Here is an 18634-nt window from a genome sequence, read left to right on the forward strand (position 1 = left end):
CGGCTCCGGAAAAAAATAGAACATGTCCTATTCTTGTCCGCAATTGCGGTCAAGAATAGGCATTTCTATGGGGGTGCCGGGCGAGTGTATTGCGCATCCGCAATACACTACCGACGTGTGAATGGACCCTGAAGGATGAAACCTGGGCCCCTGCGGACCCCGGAGTCTAGCAATGCAAATGCTTCCTCCTAGACCTTCCGTTTATTTCCGTGGAAGGAGCAGTCGGGGAGGAACGGCTGCAGTAATATAATGAAAGCCTTAGACGCCAGTAAGACGAAATGTAATGTGTCTCCTCCGAGCTACGGACCCACACAATAGGCCGATTATCATTAACAAACGCATCTCGTTAGGACGCCGCTTTTCGCAGGTACAGATGACGCCCCCGCCTGCCACTTACGACTCGCTAAAAATACCCTCCGTCCTCTCTGTAATTTTTAGCAGCAGTTCCATCATCGAGCGCTTCAGTCGCCGAGACCACTTGTGGGGATAGGGGTCTCGACTTGCTGATTTCAGAAATTAATTGCATCCAGGTTTGGATCTTCTGGGAATGGTCCCCGGAACATCACATTGAAATCAGTGTGAGAATCTTATACTATAAAATGTACAGTCTAAAAAAATAATCTGATGAGATTCCATCGGGGATTAACATTTCAGGTCTGTTTTAAAAGACGGATTTAGTTTTAAATGTGTGAAAAATGTAATTTCTGACTTTGCAGGAACTTGAACAGCAGCTTATGATCGAAACGAAAAATTACAGGAAAACGGTGAAACTTTACCAGAATCTGATGCTGAAGGGGAAGAGGAGTAAAGGTAAAGGACACCATCTCATGGGGGGAGGTGGGGTGTTTGGGGTAGAAATCTGAAAGATGGAGGATTATCAGACATCATAAAAAAATAGGAATTCCCTAATTTCTTCTGCATCCGGTCACACCAAGCCTCCAGCCTCCATGATGTAATTGTAGCGCATGGATTAGCTGGCATTAAAGGAGTTCTCCAGGATATTGATATTGATCGCCTGTCCTCAGGATAGGCCATCGGCATCTGATTGATGTGATCCCTGCCAGTGTGTAGTGGGCAGAGCTGGTAACTACAGCACCAATGAAGAGAAAGGGAGCAGCGCTGCAGTTACCAGCTCCAACCACTACACAACGGATGGCGCTACTCTGAAACAACTGATTGGCAGAGGTGAGAGACCCTCACCGATCACATATTAAGGATAGACAATCAGTATTAAAGGGCATCTGTCAGCAGATTTGTATCTGGCTGACCTGTGACATGTAGGGTTGTCACGATACCAAAATTTTGATTCAATTTCGATACCATAAAAAAGTATTCTCAATACCACGCGAAAAAAATAAAAACACAAAAAAAAGCCTTGTGCATTTCGCATTTTATGGAACGTCCGGTCCATAATAGAACAGTCCTACCCTATTTTTTTTGGGGGGGGGGGGACAAGGTGACCAAAAATGGTAAATTGCGTTTCTTTTTTTAACTTTTTTTCTGTTACGGCGTTCACCGCATAGGAGATATTTTTTGATATTTTAATCATTCTGACTTTTTTGGATGTGGCAATATGTAATATATTTTTTATTGTGTTTTTATTTTTATATGTAAAATTAGGAAAGGAGGCGATTTTAAAACTTTAATACTTTTGTTTTGGGGGGGAGGGGTTTAAACATTTTTTTTATTTTTTTTATTTACTAACTATTAGCCCCCTTAGGGACTAGAAGCCTTGTCTATTCACCTTAATAGAGCTCTATCAGGGTGAATAGGACGTCCCATTCTCCCTGCTGCCCTGTGCATAGTGCACACAGCAGCAGGGAGCTGACCGTGGCAGCCAGGGCTTCAGTAGTGTCCTGGCTGCCATGGCAACCGATTAAAGCCCCCCAGCTGGGGCTCCGATCAGAAGCTGGGGGGAGCAATTAATATAATACTGAGCAGAGGGGGAGTAGGAGGGGAGGGACTGTGGCCACTGCGCCACCAATAAATATAGTTTATGCCTGAATACAAATGCCATATCACATACCCGGCACCCAGCCTCTTTGACTGCGCGCTGCTATCTGCCGCAATTAACCCCTCAGGGAGGGAGGGACCCAATATTGACTAACAACCATAGTCTCCTACAGTCATTGATTGGCTGCAGTGGCCATATATCCGTGTCAAGAAGCAGTAGGAGGTAGAGACCAGTGGGGCACCTGGGAATTGTCTGAACTGGAGCAGTGGGGATGGGTATTACTACTTCTGTTATTTTATAACACTCTAAGTGGTCTTCAAAATAATTTCTGACGGCTGGAGAACCCTTACATTTAACTATATAAATTTGCTGCAAAATTCTGTAAAAAAAAAAATAATAATGTGATCTGCTCACCTCATTCACTGGCTCTGCTCTCTGTGCTTACATCACATCACCGCCGCAGCCAATCACATCACCGCCGCAGCCAATCACTGTCCTTAGTGGTCTTGTACCATGTACCACTGAGGACAGTGATTGGCTACAGTGGTCACATGCCGTTTACCTGACAGCATCAGTGTACTCAAACAGCAGGAACAGGACCAGCCCGGCGGAGCCAGGAACCAAGCTACGGGCACATGGTGGCTCAGTGGTTATCCAACCATAGACAACATCTGCATGGAGTTTGTATGTTCTCCCCGTGTTTGCCTGGGTTTCCTCCGGGTTCTCCGGTTTCCTCCCACACTCCAAAGACATCCTGATAGGGACCTTAGATTGTGAGCCCCATTGGGGGCACAGTGATGCTAATGTCCTGTAAAGCGCTGCGGAATATGTCAGCGCTATATAGGTGAGTATATAAGAAGAAGAAGCTAGTAGAGGGGGTATGCAATGATTTATATTTTTTCTATTGTAAAGAATTATCTCGGACAAATCCTTTACTTTCTTATCACAATTGTGAAGACTCCTTTATAATTCTTTCCCGTAGGCTCTGATGTGAAAGAATTGTTACCCAAACTTAAAGGTCATTTGGAAGAAATGAAATCAAAGGTGCAGTTTCTTGAACTGGCCAAAAAATTACTGCAGGTAAAGTTATTGTCCTAAAATTCTTCTTGAGGACGTGCGAGTTGGGTTTAAACGATATTTTTCTCTGCATACCCCACAAAAGAGCAATTCTGCTGTATGTACTTTGTATCGCTCCTCTGTTATTCCCCTGGAAAGGTATGAAGCGATTAACTGCTGGGTGTTGTAAGAGAGCGTGTCCGACTGTAGGGGTACACCCAGGGGTAAGGTAAGATCTAGTTGTCACACCTTTTGCAGGAGGAATAAAAGAGGAACTTCACAATGCAGAGGAAAGATGCTTTAGAGTTGTTATTTAATGAAGAATACAAGTATTCACTAAAATACTTTTACAAATGTTCGGTGCTTTCACACTACAATGTCAACCAGTGGGAACGGCAGGAGGATTCCCCCATGTATACCTCTGACAGATGCCTCTGTATATACAAACAGCGGCACCAGTTGCCCATAGGTCCCCATGTTAAATAAGCATATACCATGTAGTAAATTATTTATTTTATTTTACTGGACGTCTCCACACTAATCCATGCAGTAGACAAAAAAGGTATCGCAATGTATACTAGACAAGGGTCTTCTTTTGGCCACCATCGAGTAAATGGGAGCCTTTGACCATGTTTGATGTAAGTGCCAGGAGTTTTCCTGATGCATACAGTAAGGCCTCATGCACACGGCCGTTGGGCGGCCCGCAAACGGCGGGGGTCGGCAATCCACGGCTGCCAGCTGTGTGCACCACGCATCACGGATGCAGACCCATTCACTTGAATGGGTCCGCAATTCCGGAGATCCGGAACGCAGTCACGGAACGGAACACCGGAAGTACTATGGAGTGCTTCCGTGGTGTTTCTTTCCGTTGTTCTGCACCGCAAATAAATATGACATGTCGGTGCAGACAGACCATTGCGATCCCCTATGCATGGAACGGTTGCACAACGGCCGTGTGCATGAGGCCTAAAACGGACGCTACAAAATGCAGTGTGAAAGTAGCCTTAAAGGGAGTCCCCATATACCTGTAAATAAAGCCACCCGCCTCTATAGATGTGCGCTTGTCATCAGATTCTAATCTTCTTTGTCCGGTCTTCATACAAGCCCCCAGTTGTGAGAAATAAACTATCCTGCACCTCAGCTATGATCGATTCCCCTTACCATTCCATCATTAATTGTATTCTCTCTTCTTGAAGGTTTCTTATGCCGAACAATGGGGGCTGGAGTCTCGGGAGCTCCCAACAGTGGCTAACCTTGCCTCTCTGAGCGCCTCTGAAAATGACGCCTTTGTGCTCACGTATAATGAGAAAGGTCATAAGCGAGACCACACATCAAAGAACCTCCAAGCTGGGACCCCTCTGGGGCTGCTGGTGCACCTCTACTCCAGGTACAATCCACCGCGTGTCGCATTATAATGAAATGGAGATCTTGTCGTTTTATGTCACTTTGATCCTCCTGAAAGTCAAAATTCAAAGAGATCAGGAGTAAAACAGGCAACGATGAAACGGCTATGAAGGACTATGGAGGTGGCGTCGTCTGTTTTACACTGCGTGGGGATTTTACATGAGAGAAAGGTAGATGGGAGTCTTGGATGTGTCCATGCAAATAACCTGCCTCTTCTGAGGCCTCCTCGAACCATGTCCATTACAACACAACCCAAAATCTCTGGTCCTGGATAGACATCAGGTTTAAAGGGACCGTCCAGTTCATGATAAATTAAATAAAAATCACATTAACTGAGGAACGAACAAAACACTTACCTGGTGATCTCATTTCATATTTCCAGCTGCAGATCTGTCAATTCTCGGACTCCTCTTCTACCATCCAAGATGGTCGCATCGCTTCTCAGACTGCCTGATACACCCTGCACACCCGTAGCGTAGCCCCAAGACGCTTCCTGTTTGTCCAGCCTTGCACTTGGATTGGTTAGCAGTGCTAGCCAATCAGAGGCAGCAGGAATCGTTTTGGACTGCCAAATGCACAGGATGCACCTGAGAAGCGGTGCGGCCATCTTGGCTTACAGAGGAGGACGCGTGAAATTGGCAGATCTGCAGGTGAAAAGATGATTTCTTAAACCGGAGGGTCTCTTTAAAGACTGTGGACACCTTCAGGGCACTTTTTTATGATTACATTTTACTCATTTTGGGCTAAAAAATATATATATATTTTTTAAATTAGTCTTTATTACAAATATTCAGCTGTTTCCAAGCTGTAACTTTCTTTTTCTTTAAATCCCCATCATCTGATGGCTCATGTGTAGCTCTTATCTCTGATGTCCTGACCTCATAAACTCTCTTTATAGCTCAATTCTTGTCAAACTGATAAGACTACAGCTTAAAGGGGTCGTCTCACTTCAGCAAATCGCATTTATCATGTAGAGGAAGTTAATACAAGGCACTTACTAATGTATTGTGATTCTCCATATTACTTCCTTTGCTGGCTGGATTCATTTTTCCATCACGTTATACACTTCTGCAGGAGTGCGCATAGGCCAGCACTTTTTCCTATATTGTGCAAGCACGGCCACCTCTGCTGGATTGCAGGGTGGTCATAACCATGGAAACGAGAAGTGTATAATGAGATGGAAAAATGAATCCAGCCAGTAAAGGAGGCAATGTGGACAATCACAATACATTAGTAAGTGCCTTGTAATAACTACATGATAAATGCTATTCATCTTTAGGAGGTCAGGAGATCTGCCTATGAGCCGTCAGATGCACCGCGGCTTTCTCGCAGCTTAGCCTCGGCCAGTGATGTGTCATGTTCATCGGTCATGTAGCCTAGGCACAGCCGAGCCCCCTTGAAGTGAATGGGGCTGAGCTGTGATACCAAGAGCAGCCACTATACAGTGGATGGCGCTGTGCTTGGTCAGCTGAGGGTTAGCAATCAGATCCTAGAGCAGGGATCAGCAACCTCCGCCACTCCAGCTGTTCTAAAACTACAACTCCCATAATGCCCCATTCATTTCTATGAGAGTTAGAAGAACAGCCGAGCATATCGCATGCTGGGAGTTGTAGTTTCACAGCAGCTGGAGTGCCGAAGGCTCCCCACTGTTCATAAAGTGATGACCTATCCTAACTATATGGCCTCGCTGTATTAGATGTGAATACCTCTTTAAAGACAGGATTCGTTCCCCTTAAAGGAGTTGCACAGGATTAGAAGAACATGGCGGCTTACATTGTAGTGTGTGCCTTTTATCAGGATGTAGGTATTGTGGCTTTTGTTCCAGTAGTCGCTCATTTTCATTGTGTTTTATGCTTTTTTTCCCTAGAAATGCTGTGGTGGACGGCTACGTTCAGCAGTTCTTCTACGCCTTCCGTTATGTCTGTTCCCAGGAGGATCTTCTGCGGTTCCTTGTGGACAGGATTAACAGCACCTTGCCAAGGTTTTGTTTCTGTATATTGGACGACAGTTTGGCTGCACTTTGGGATATCTATGGCCGTGTCAGCTCCCAAGCTTGGCCGTACACAAGACCTCTGGAGATAAGCGGGTGTCCGGCAGCCACTTATCTTGCAGCCTGTCCATGCAGCCAGACAAAATGCTTCCAAAGCATTAGGCTACCTGCACCCACTGCGGAATCTCGTATGGGGAAAAAAGTTGCGTAATTACAGTACCCGCAAGGAGTACGAAACGAGACAAATCTCATGTACGCTTTTTTTCTTCCGTGCGAGCATTGACCTGTCGTACGGACATGCAGTTCTTGGTAACCGCGTAACCTTTGAAAAACGTTCAAGTAAGGCTACTTTCACACTGGCGTTTTAGTTTCCGTTTGTGAGATCCGTTCAGGCCTCTCACACGCGGTCCAAAACGGATCAGTTTTGCCCTAATGCATTCTGAATGGTAAAGGATCTGCTCAAAACGCATCAGTTTGCCTCCGATCAGTCTCCATTCCGCTCTGGAGGCTGCTTGCAGCGTTTTGGTGTCCGCCTGACGATGCGGAGGCAAACGGATCCGTCCTGACACACAATGTAAGTCAATGGGGACGGATTCGTTTTCACTGGCACAATAGAAAACGGATACGTCCCCCATTGACTTTCAATGGTGTTCAAGACGAATCTGTTTTGGCTATGTTACAGATAATACAAACGGATCCGTTCTCAATGGATGCAGACGGTTGTATTATCTGAACGGAAACGTTTGTGCAGATCCATGACGAATCCGCACCAAACGCCAATGTGAAAGTAGCCTAACAGACATCCTTTTAACACCAATCACACGTCCAGCCTATGGGGTTATTCCCACGGCAGTTTTTTTTGAGAGCCAGTGAACAATGGACATAAAAAAAAAATATATATAGAACATGTTCTATTTTGTCCGTTTTCACGGACCGACAGCCCCCATACCATTGAAGGGGACCATTTTTAATGTTTGTTTCTCAGAAAGACATCAGTGGAAAAAAAAGTCCGTTAAAAACTGAAATCCATTTTTGACTTTTTTACAATTGTGTGAATGTAGCCTTAGGGCTCATGTACACGAAGGTGTGTGCTCCGTATTGCAGCCAGCAGGAAAGGGCATTGGCCATGTGCGCTCTGTAACACGGATGCAGTCCACAAATCCTCTAGATACTGAGTGGAAGCACTCCGGAGCGCTTCCGTGGTAATTCGGTCCGTGCTTCCGCACCGCAAAAAAATTGGACATGTTCTATTTTTTTATATTTTTTTTTGCATTGCGGATCGCGGACCCATTCAAGTGAATGAGTCTGCATCCTCAAATGGTGGGCACACGGCCGGTGCCCGTGAATTTGGTCCTCTTAAAGTGAACATCTGCCCATTTTCTTGATCCGAATAGGCCTCACATTCTGTGTTCGTTCATTCCCTATTATACATCATGGTTCATTCGTACATCGTGGTTATGTAGCGCTTTTTGGTGCAATTTTTTTCTGAAACGAATGCAAGGTTGTAGCATTTTGCGTCAAATTTCTGAAAAATCATGAGAAACAAGTTGCAGTGTAAAAAAACAATTTGCATGTGGATTTTTGCTGGGAATTTGCAACGAATTTTACCCGAGGCAACACATGAAATCCATAGTAGAGTTTCTGCTACAGATGTAATTTCTGCAGCAGTTTTTTTTTTACACGGTGTCTCAATGAGATTTGTTTTTTATTTCATCCCACAGTGGAAAATAATCATGTACTGTACGTCCGTGTGACCATAACCTTCCAGCATCCGGAGCTCCAATTCCCCTGTATAGCCTGCAGTCAACACTAGAGGGCGCTCACGGTCCCAGTAACTGCACAGTATGCAGGTCACTAACCTTTGGAGCTCTGTATCGGAGAAATGGACCTCTGATCGCTATAAAGATGTGTTTGGAGATTAATCGGCACAGAATTGTGGACCCGCAGATGATCTAATGATAAAAGGCGGGGTTCTTCTTTACAATGACTCATGTCACAGCTTGCCCACTGCACTAATGAATACCATATTACAGTTCTTGAGCCAAGCAGGCAATGTTAAATACACATTACAGGCTAGCCACATGGGAAATGGCTGCGTAGGATAAGATGAGAGGGGGGGGTTCACTTGCTTATTTGTCCACTTTCTATTTTTTGTTCTGCTCCTTCGTTTTATGTGCAGTTCTAGAAGTAGTTGTAATAGTGTGTATGGCGGACATTATTTTACCATGTTACGTTGTATCTGATTCTAGGGAAGATGTGGACCCCTCGTCTATGGATGCCAAAATTTATCATCGGTCACTTGTGCTGCTACAATCCTGGATTGAAGAATGCTGGCACATCGACTTCTCCATGAACCCAGATCTTCTAGACAAGCTCGAAGACTTAAGTAATTCCCAGGTGATTAACTGAGTTGATTTGAAGAACAGCCACACAAAGGCTGCTTTCACATGGTCGTTTTTGCAATTTTTTGCATTATTTTGCTGTTTTTTGCAGTGCTTTTTAACTTTTCATACAGCCAGCTGTTACTTTAGGCTACTTTCACACCTGCGTTCAGGTGTCCGCTCGTGAGCTCCATTTGAAGGGGCTCACGAGCGGTCCTGAACGCAGCCGTCCGGCCCCAATGCATTCTCAGTGTAGGCGGATCCACTGAGAATGCATCCGCCTGCCAGCGCTCAGCCTCCGCTCAGTGAACGGACACCTGAACGCTGCTTGCAGCGTTCGGGTGTCCGCCTGGCCGTGCGGAGGCGAGCGGATCCGTCCAGACTTATAATGGAAGTCAATGGGGACGGATCCGCTTGAAGATGACACCATATGGCTCAATCTTCAAGCGGATCCGTCCCCCATTGACTTTCAATGTAAAGTCTGAACAGATCCGCTCAGGCTACTTTCAGACTTAGAAAATTTTCTAAGTTATAATGCAGACGGATCCGTTCTGAACGGATGCAAACGTCTGCATTATAGGAGCGGATCCGTCTGAGCAGACATCAGACGGATCCGCTCCGAACGCTAGTGTGAAAGTAGCCTTAAATGCAAGGTGAATGATGAACTTCACTGCAAAGCATTTATTTATTTATTTTCTTTCTTTTCTTTTTTTTATCATATTGTTTGTGTCTTTTATTGATTTTGACACTAATGCAACATTGTCTAGATAGGATGTGTTTTCCGTGAATTTTTCCTCAGGCATCTCTATGGGAGATGAGAAATTTTATTTTCTTTTTTAAAGAGTACGTTAAAAAATATGCTACCCTGTTTCCCCGAAAATAAGACCGTGTCTTATATTAATTTTTGCTCCAAAAGATGCGCTAGGTCTTATTTTCAGGGGATGTCTTATTTTTCCATGACACAGGGGGATCAGAGGGGAGAATCAAAATGACACAGGAGAATCTGAGGGAAGATTACAATTTTAGTACCCTTTCTTATCCTCCTGTGTCATTTTGATTCCCCCCTCTGATCCCCCTGTGTCATTTTAAGTGATCCCCCTCCCCTGTGCCAGCGGACAGTGGATTATTTAGTCTCTCCCCCCCTCCCACCTTCACCAGACATCCCCCACCACTTTATCAGACATTCCCCCCCCCCCATACCTCAGTCACCCCTGTATGTCCGTGCCGGCCAGATTCCACACAATGTGCCCGATTCCTGCCCTGCGCAACTCACTCACATTTAGACAGTGAGTCAGCCAGACTCCGTCAGGGCAGAGCGAGCAGCAGGCGGCAGCTTGTCCTGGCAGTTGTGCGGGCTCTCTGATTTAAAGAGACCTCGCACCGCCTGAACAGCTCTGGCTGTGCTGCGGCCAATCAGTGAGCTGCGCGGCGGCGCCCGCCGCTACGATCGGGAGGAGTCAGATGCCTTGCAGTAACTTCTGTGACCTTATATCCGGGGGGCCTTATTATCGGGGAGGCCTTATTTTCGGGGGGATGCCTTATATTTCAGCAAGAGGCAAAACTAGAGGTAGGTCTTATTTTCGGGGGATGTCTTATTTTCGGGGAAAGACGGTAAAAAAACCATTGCAAAATGTGAAAAATGGTCATCACTAAGAGATGAGCAAAGTTCTTGAAAATTCGATTTAGCTGCTTCTCAGAATTTTGCCCAAAAAATTAGATTTTTGAAAAAGTAATTTCTTTGTAAGTAGTGGGTGTAATGATGTGGAACGGCAATTGCGCTGCTCCCCCTCATTGTACCCCTCAGATGCCGTGTTCATCACTGATGATGACATCTGACATTAATATTAAGGTCTATAATTTAAAAAAATTAAATCATCCTTACCTCATCTATTTAATCGTGAAGAGCCTGCCGCCGCCGCTGCCATCTTGATTAAAGATCCAGCACAAAATCTTGTGCGTCGAGTGATGACGTCATACGTCACTGTTCTGTCTTCATACACGTTCACACAGTGTGCAGTCTGACATTCAACATAAACCATTCCTGTCTTCCAAATAAGAGGACTGTTCTTTGTAGTCTAACTTGGTTATTGGCAAAACAGGATTGTTTGGATTGTATGGCTGCCTGTACATAAGATTACATGTCTAGCTAACAGTAGTAACCACTCCCTGAGTAACAATTACAACTGACTAGACAGCTCTGCAACACACAATATCCCTGAAACAAAGGTAGATCTCTCATCAGATATGCTTTTACAAGGATGGTGGAGTTTAAGATATGCAAAAGGACAGCTCTACTGATGTGTCCTGGAGACACTGCTTTATGGCTGGCTTGCCCCCACACCACTAAAACTGGTGGCATAAAAATATTATAACTCTATGTAAATGCTTAAAAAACGCATGCTTCAAACATTTCAGATTCTTCCAAAAGACGAGCGTGATGAATACCTGGTGTCCCTGCTGCAGGAGCTCTGCTGTAAGAAGTACACCATCTCCTCCCCCACCTTGAGTTCTGAGAAGAAGGAGGACACCAAATCATTGCACTCGCTCTGCACAAAGTTCTCCGAGGACAATGTTTCTAGAAAGGTTTGTTATTCTCCCTCACTTCTGTGACTGGCCCGGCATCTCCATATTATCTGATATCGGTGATCCCCACAGTCCCTACACTCAGGCTCCATTAGGAGATTCTCTAATAATGGCCCATTTACCATATAATATTGAGTTCTGGTATTAATAAGGACCCGTCCCCTCTTCTGACATGTCAGTTTTAGTAACTACTTGTATTCCCCTGGTAATAACAATTCTGGAGCTTCTATTCTTATGACTCTGTTATGTCATTCCTCTGTTATTACTACTAGAAGTTATGAATGAATTGTCAGCAGGTTGCAGTAAAGGTACTGATGGGTCTTACCATACTGGTAACATCCAGTATTATCTTTACCTGTAGACTGCTGGCAATTTATCTGCTGATCTTGAGTACCGAACTGCTGAACCCAGCGGTTGGCTTGAATGGGACTGAGCTGTAACTAGGCCATGTGACCGATGTACGGTGAGGCCACGACGCTCGCGGAGTACCGCTCGGCTATCTCCGGAACTCCCAAAGAAATGAATGGAACAGCTGCGTGCATTTCTGACCACCCTCTCCGTTCATTTCAGGCGGCTCCACGGAGTAGAACCCCCACCGATCTAATAGTTATCCCCTGTCCACAGGGGATAGCTTGATATAACCTGAATTCCCCTATCCCAAATATAGTGGTACTGGAAAATACCGTAAATAAAGCCACCATAAGATGTTGGTAGAAAAACATGGGGTACATATATAAGCGGACGTGCATAAATAAATATGTAAATCGTGTGCTATATGGAGGCTTGAGAGCTAATACACAGAGAAGCCTTCCTGACAGATCGCCTCCGATGTAATAATGCTGGCAGCTATATAAAGTTATCAACTGATCTAGTCCCAATAGGGATATCTGTACTAACAAAACCAGATATATATTGGAGATGAGCCAAAAGGCACATTATAATGGCGGGTTTACACGGCCTGATTGTTGGCTAGATTATTGTGGACGAATGTTCCTACTAACGCTCGTTCCCGATAATCTTACCGTCTAAAGGTGCCGCAGATCACCCAATGAACAAGCAAAACACTTGTTCATCTGGTGAAACCGTTCTTCTTGCAGTCAAGTAACTTATATTTTTTGGGTAGCAGATCGCTCTGTCTAAAGCAGGCATGCTCAACCTGCGGCACTCCAGCTGCTCCAAAACTACAACTCCCAGCATGCCTGAACAGCCTACAGCTATCAGCTTACAGCAGGGCATGGTGGGAGTTGTAGTTTTACAACAGCTGGAGGGCCGCAGGGTGAGCATCCCTGGTCTAAAGGAACACTTCCTTCCCGATAATCGGCTGCTTTCGGAGCGTGTAAACCCACCTTAATAAAGTCCCCGTGGACAAGCTAACACAGTCCGTTACATAATATAAAATGCCAGAAAAATCGCTTGGTAAGCAAGCCAATGTGCTACAACCAAAATGAATAGTAAAGCCAAGTTGGCGTGAAGCACTTACATCTAAGTTAGGGCAGCATAGTACAGGTGAGAGGTTCCCTTTAAGAAACACTAGGAAAGATTTAGGGTGTGAACGGCGTGCCACATTTCAATCAACTGTTTGTTTGTTAGGGCTCATTCAGGCGACCGTAGTGTTTTACGGACCGCACATGGCCGGCACTATGATAGAAATGCCTATTCTTGTCTGCAATTGCGGACAAGAATAGGACAAGCTATCTTTTTTGCGGGGCCACGGAACGGAACCGCGGACGTGGACAGCACACAGTGTGCTGTCCGCTTCTTTTGCGCCCTGTTGAAATGAATGGGTCTGCTCCCGTTCCACAAAACTAAGGAACGGATGCGGACCCAGAACTACGGACGTGTGATTGGACCCTTAAAATGATGGCATATGTGTGGTGCGAAGTATATAAAAAAAAGTAGGTATGTGGTACAGTGGCTCACCAATTTAGCAATATGGAGTGAGGTGCTCTGTCATCGGTCATAGAGAAGAGAATGAGTTTAGATGGGTATGACAGGCACACGCTCATACGTTACTGCACGGAATAAATACAGAGACAGTGCTGGGGTTTAAAATGTGTGTGTTTATTTGGCCACTGAGGAAGGAGCAGATTAAAAAGCTCCAAAACGCGTCTGGTAAAGGAACTCGAGGGTCTTATGCATTTATTCCACCTTTTTTCTTATACAATTTCCACATCCGTTTTCTTTTTGGAAATCGTTCGAATTACCTTTCGAAAATCTTTAAACCAATCAGAAAGAACCAGAAAGCGGATAACCAATTGCGATTTTACACTCCAAAAGCGAAATCCCGCCCGAAACTTTGGGACCAATCGCAACCACCGCCAGGAGTGACGTGTTACCCCGCCCTGTCACGTGAGACGCCTCGTAGGTCCTTGCAGGGCAAAGAAAGCGATCGGACGAGCGGAACATAACGCAGCAAATTGGTAAAGTGCGATCTACTTCACATTTTTTTAACCGACTCAAAGTGAAAGTATACATCACTCCCAATTCTATTTTTCTATTTATATTGTATTTTTATTTATTTTTCACTTTTCACATTGCAAGTTTTTTCCAACACATGGAACCACTTTTATGACTTTTTATGACTATCACAAGACTGCCATACGAATTCCTCTACCAGGACAAATATCCTGAGGAAACATTGGAAGCCTAACCCCCCTTTTTTGTGTTTATATGCACATATCCTCACTGAAGTTCTACCACACCTAATACCCAATCGAGAACCATCCGGCACAAGTACCCGCACTCCTCACACCCCAACCTCTTCACAAATAAACACCACATCTTCACACATCCCAACTGAACAGCCACTCAAGAAAGAAGACTCCCCATCCCCAACAACAAATTTACCAAAAATTGCTTTTATGAAAACAGTTTTTTTTATATAAAACAACTTTTAATATTTAGATACAAATAAACACACACATTTTAAACCCCAGCACTGACTCTGTATTTATTCTGTGCAGTAACGTATGAGCGTGTGCCCGTCATACCCATCTATACTCATGCGACCATCCCAGAAATATTACCTTACGTTCAGTGTATTTCTATGATATTATTAATATTGTTCAGTCAACCTTTTCTTATTAAAGTGTAACTACGCTTCTGCAAAACTTTTGATGTATCGTAGTGACCTATGAAAGGTTTTGATTGTTGCAGATACGACTGCTGAGACCCCTGCTGATCGCTAAAGCGAAGAGTTAGACGCGCTGTCAACCCTCGCTACTGAAGATGGCCTGATAGACTTTCTTTTGAGGCCATCTTCAGCAGCGAGAAAAGACGGGGATCCTGTGGGCCCTTCTAACTTCTCATTTTAGAAATATGTGAGTGCGGGGGTCCCACTGATCTAAACCTTTGATATGTCACTATGAAATATCGGATGCGTTTCTAATGGGCAGTTACTCTTTGAATCCCCCACTGCTGTGATGCTCAACACTGGGGTGTGTATTAGTAATGATGGAAATATCCATCCAGTGCTCATACTGGTTTACCAAACCACCAGATGATGAACTGCTTTGTGTTCAACACCATTATCTGGAATTACTGGAAGTGAATGTCGCTCTGTGTTGTCCATTATTTTGCAGAGCTTTAACTGGAGACTCTCTAAAGGCAATGGGCTCCATCTACCTCATCACAGGGACAAACCGTACACCATATCTGCAGCTTTGCCTCGGCCGTGCTACCCTGGTCTTGTAGAAGACCTGTCCTCCTACTATATCAAGGGGGAGGAGTGTGGAACGTACTCTATCCATGAGTGCAGCGTTCAGCAAATTGCCACTCAACTGACTTTACTCCAAGAGGTTAGTATATACTTATCACTACCTGCGAATATTAAAGGGTCTCTCCCGAGAGTTTCTTCAGGGTGGACATACCTTAGACTAATTTTGTGGTCTAGTACAAGGCATGGCAATTAAAACTTTTGATCAATTGCACATAGAAGGTTTTACCATTCCCTGCAGATTTGACATGCATCCATCATTCAAAGTCAAACCCCAGAAGATCCAAACAGATCCGCTCTTAGACTTGTTGATTTTATTACAAACAATAAAGGGTCTGTGTTTTTGGATTATATCTTTAACTAGCATTAGGACCCGGCTTTGCACGGGTATATTTTCATCTATTTCATTTAATGTTTCCGTGTGTCGTAAAAAGATATCAACAGTTTCCCCCATAACAGTGACCTCTTCAGAACCCGACCCTTTAACAATGACCTCCACGGTGCCCACCCCCTTAAACGTGATCTCCACAGTGGCCTCACCTTTAACAGTGACTTCCACAGTGCCCACCCCCTTAAACGTGATCTCCACAGTGCCCGCCCCTTTAACAGTGACCTCCACAATGCCTGCCCCTTTAACATTGACCACCCCTTTCACAGTGACCTCCACTATACCCGCCCCTTTAACAGTGACTTCCACAGTGCCCACCCCCTTAAACGTGATCTCCACAGTGCCCGCCCCTTTAACAGTGACCTCCACAATGCCTGCCCCTTTAACATTGACCACCCCTTTCACAGTGACCTCCACAATACCCGCCCCTTTAACAGTGACTTCCACAGTGCCTGCCCCATAAACAGTGACCTCCACAGTGCCCTCCCCTCTAACAGTCACCTCCACAGTGCCTGTCCCTATAATAGTGACTGCCCCTTTAACAGTGAACTCCATGGTGCCCGCCCCTTTAACAGTGAACTCCACAGCACCCGTCCGTTATAGTGGCCCCTGCCCCCCATGCATGTAGCGGTGTAGTTGTGCCGTCATACGTCATATGACTGAATATTTCAGGACCTGAGACCTGCTAAAACCTGTGATCAGTTGTTATGGTAACCTGGAGTAGGACCTGCGAGCTTCTATTGGCTGATAACAGACATGTGACCATGTAAATGGCAGTTCAGATTTAAGTGAAAGGCTTTCTGGCTTGTATTGGATAATGCAGGTCATTTTTTTGGGATATCTCAGGAACGGTACGTCCTAGAGAGCGGAGACCCGGTCTAAAACCTTCCCTGTCACCTGATGTACCTGTGTGCCAAATTTAGTGAAGATCGGTCCAGTCGTTTAGTTGCGCATGTCCAGACAGACAGAATCTCATTTTTATATATTTAAGCGATGAAGCCAAGTGGACACCTACAATGCTGCACGTCCTGTCCGAGCAGGTGTTCCGTCTGATTCTCAGTGCTCCAGGTGTATGTCTGAAGAGGCTGATATTATGGGCATGAGCCCGAGACTTCATACCTACTGGGTGCTAGTTCTAACATCGTTCAAGCTCCTCAGTATGTGTTTTTGGATGTGTACAGATGATTCTGGGAAATTAGCGAAGTCTCGCTTGCGGCTCACAGCCAGTATATTGCTTTCCTCTGAAGATCCACCATAGTGCAGAGAATGTACAGGAGAGTGGAAAGAGGGTATGCACCCCGCCAGTATGAAGATACCCGGCCCCCCTGACAAGATACACCTGGAGAAGTGTCTCACATTTTCCTGAGGGTACACTGATCTCTAGAATTATAGGGGGGCATTTACTAACACCCTTGTGCCAGGTTTTGGCATAAAGTCGCAAGATCTCATTTTGCGACTTTTTAGACGCCTATGAGACAATGTTATCACACAGGCGTTTTTACGCCATTCTTACCAATGGGGAGTTGGAAACAGGCGTAAATGATGATTGAAAACGACTCCAGTCAGGGGCTGCCAGAGAATGCACCTAATGTATGACAAGGTGTGCCCCTCGTCCTGAATTGCGCGCATCCTCAGGGGCTTAAAACGACGGCCCTGTTAAGGACACATTGGGAGTTTCCCTTCAAAAACAATAGGATGCAGATGACACGGTTATGATGGAAGCCGTACAAGTGCAAGATCGTCATTGGGAGCTGTGCTGTAGCCACTGATATATTTTATAGTGGGAAAGGCAATTCTCTGATGAAGGAAAGGTTTAGTTTAGCTCGGGGTGCCCCCACATGTTCAGGTTTTGTGTGACAATATATGAAGCCAAAATCGGGAATGGATCGTAAAAGGAGAGAAAGTATAAAGGACGGATGCGACTTCTCTGGATCAAAAAGCCTGAACATGCGGCCTTCCCCTCATTTCTGCTTATCATTTCCAAGTGTAAGGCCTTGTTCACATTTCCATATCCGTTTGACATCCGTAGAAAATCCATCAGTGAAGAATTCGCGTTTGGTCCTTGTGTCTGTTTTTTAATTTCCAGAGCATCTCCTCCTAATGTTCTGTGAAACACGGGCAGAACACGGATCATATGTTGTATCGGCGTTTTTTTTTTTATTGCGTGATAGGGGTCAGTGCTGTTTGATCCACATCACGGACTACAGTAGTGCATGTCTCCATGATTTTTTCATTGACCCACGGCCAGTGGAAAACCACTGTTTTGTGTGATCAAACACATTGAAATCAATGGGTACGTGCGCTGTCCGTTGAGAATGCGGATAGCACATGTCAGTGAAAAGTGGAAATGTGAACGAGGCCCATGAGATGGGTGAGGGAGGCCTCCTCCACATGAGCGATACAGAATGTGTCAGGATCTGTTCAGATGATGGGCGTGCATGTTCCAAATGATAGGTATGCTTCTCCTCTATGGAAGCCCAGATCACGGCAAAGATCGATCTACAAAATGGTCATTCAAAGCAGCAACTTTCACAGACCAACTGTGAAGGACAAGTGGTTCCGAGAATCCTTGATGACCTCTACGCCGTAGGCGGTCAACCTGTGGAATGTGTTTTCTGGGGTACCAGTAAGGTCTCATGGGGTACTTGTGCTGTTGCCGTGGTTGTAATAGGCAGTAAAGTGTATGATCATGGCCCTTGCGGGGTACTTTAATGTGATTTGTTTATTTTGATGGTACTTGGTTTTTGGAAAACTGAGAAACACGTCACTTATGCTTGGTGTCTAGAAGCCTTGGTTCTGCTTTGTAGCATTTTAAAAATGTCTGTCTAATCTATTCTATTCTATCTATCCGTTATTACAAGATCAGTTGTATCAGTGACCACTAGGGGGCAGTAAAGCACCTCATTTGCAGCTAATGATATAAGAACATTGAGCTAAACTGCTTCATTTGTGCATTGATTTAAAGGGTATCTGTTCTTTCACAAACACCTTCTAACTTGTCAGAATGACATAGCAGAAGTATTGATTGGCAGGGGTCTGCTCGCTAGAATGAAGGGCACAAGCATTTGTCTTCCCCTCCAGCCCTATTCAGAGGGTGGTGTATGGGTCACACAAGCATATTACATGTATAAGGCTAGCCGTGCCAACGGAGGATGACAAAGAT

General features: G+C 45.0%; 1 protein-coding gene across 3 annotated transcripts in view; it reads left to right on the forward strand.

Annotated features, from left to right (window-relative positions):
* The window catches only part of KNDC1 (kinase non-catalytic C-lobe domain containing 1), a 118435-nt gene that overhangs the window by 84089 nt on the left and 15712 nt on the right, over window positions 1–18634 (forward strand). For all 3 annotated transcript variants that reach the window (XM_040435349.1, XM_040435350.1, XM_040435351.1), the window contains 7 exons: window positions 717–810; window positions 2937–3034; window positions 4207–4397; window positions 6282–6395; window positions 8654–8801; window positions 11201–11368; window positions 14950–15165. In XM_040435349.1, coding sequence (XP_040291283.1) covers window positions 717–810; window positions 2937–3034; window positions 4207–4397; window positions 6282–6395; window positions 8654–8801; window positions 11201–11368; window positions 14950–15165 — 1029 coding nt within the window. The remainder of the gene's footprint in view (window positions 1–716; window positions 811–2936; window positions 3035–4206; window positions 4398–6281; window positions 6396–8653; window positions 8802–11200; window positions 11369–14949; window positions 15166–18634) is intronic.

This window comes from Bufo bufo, chromosome 6 (assembly GCF_905171765.1).
Source record: "Bufo bufo chromosome 6, aBufBuf1.1, whole genome shotgun sequence".
NCBI lineage: Eukaryota > Metazoa > Chordata > Amphibia > Anura > Bufonidae > Bufo > Bufo bufo.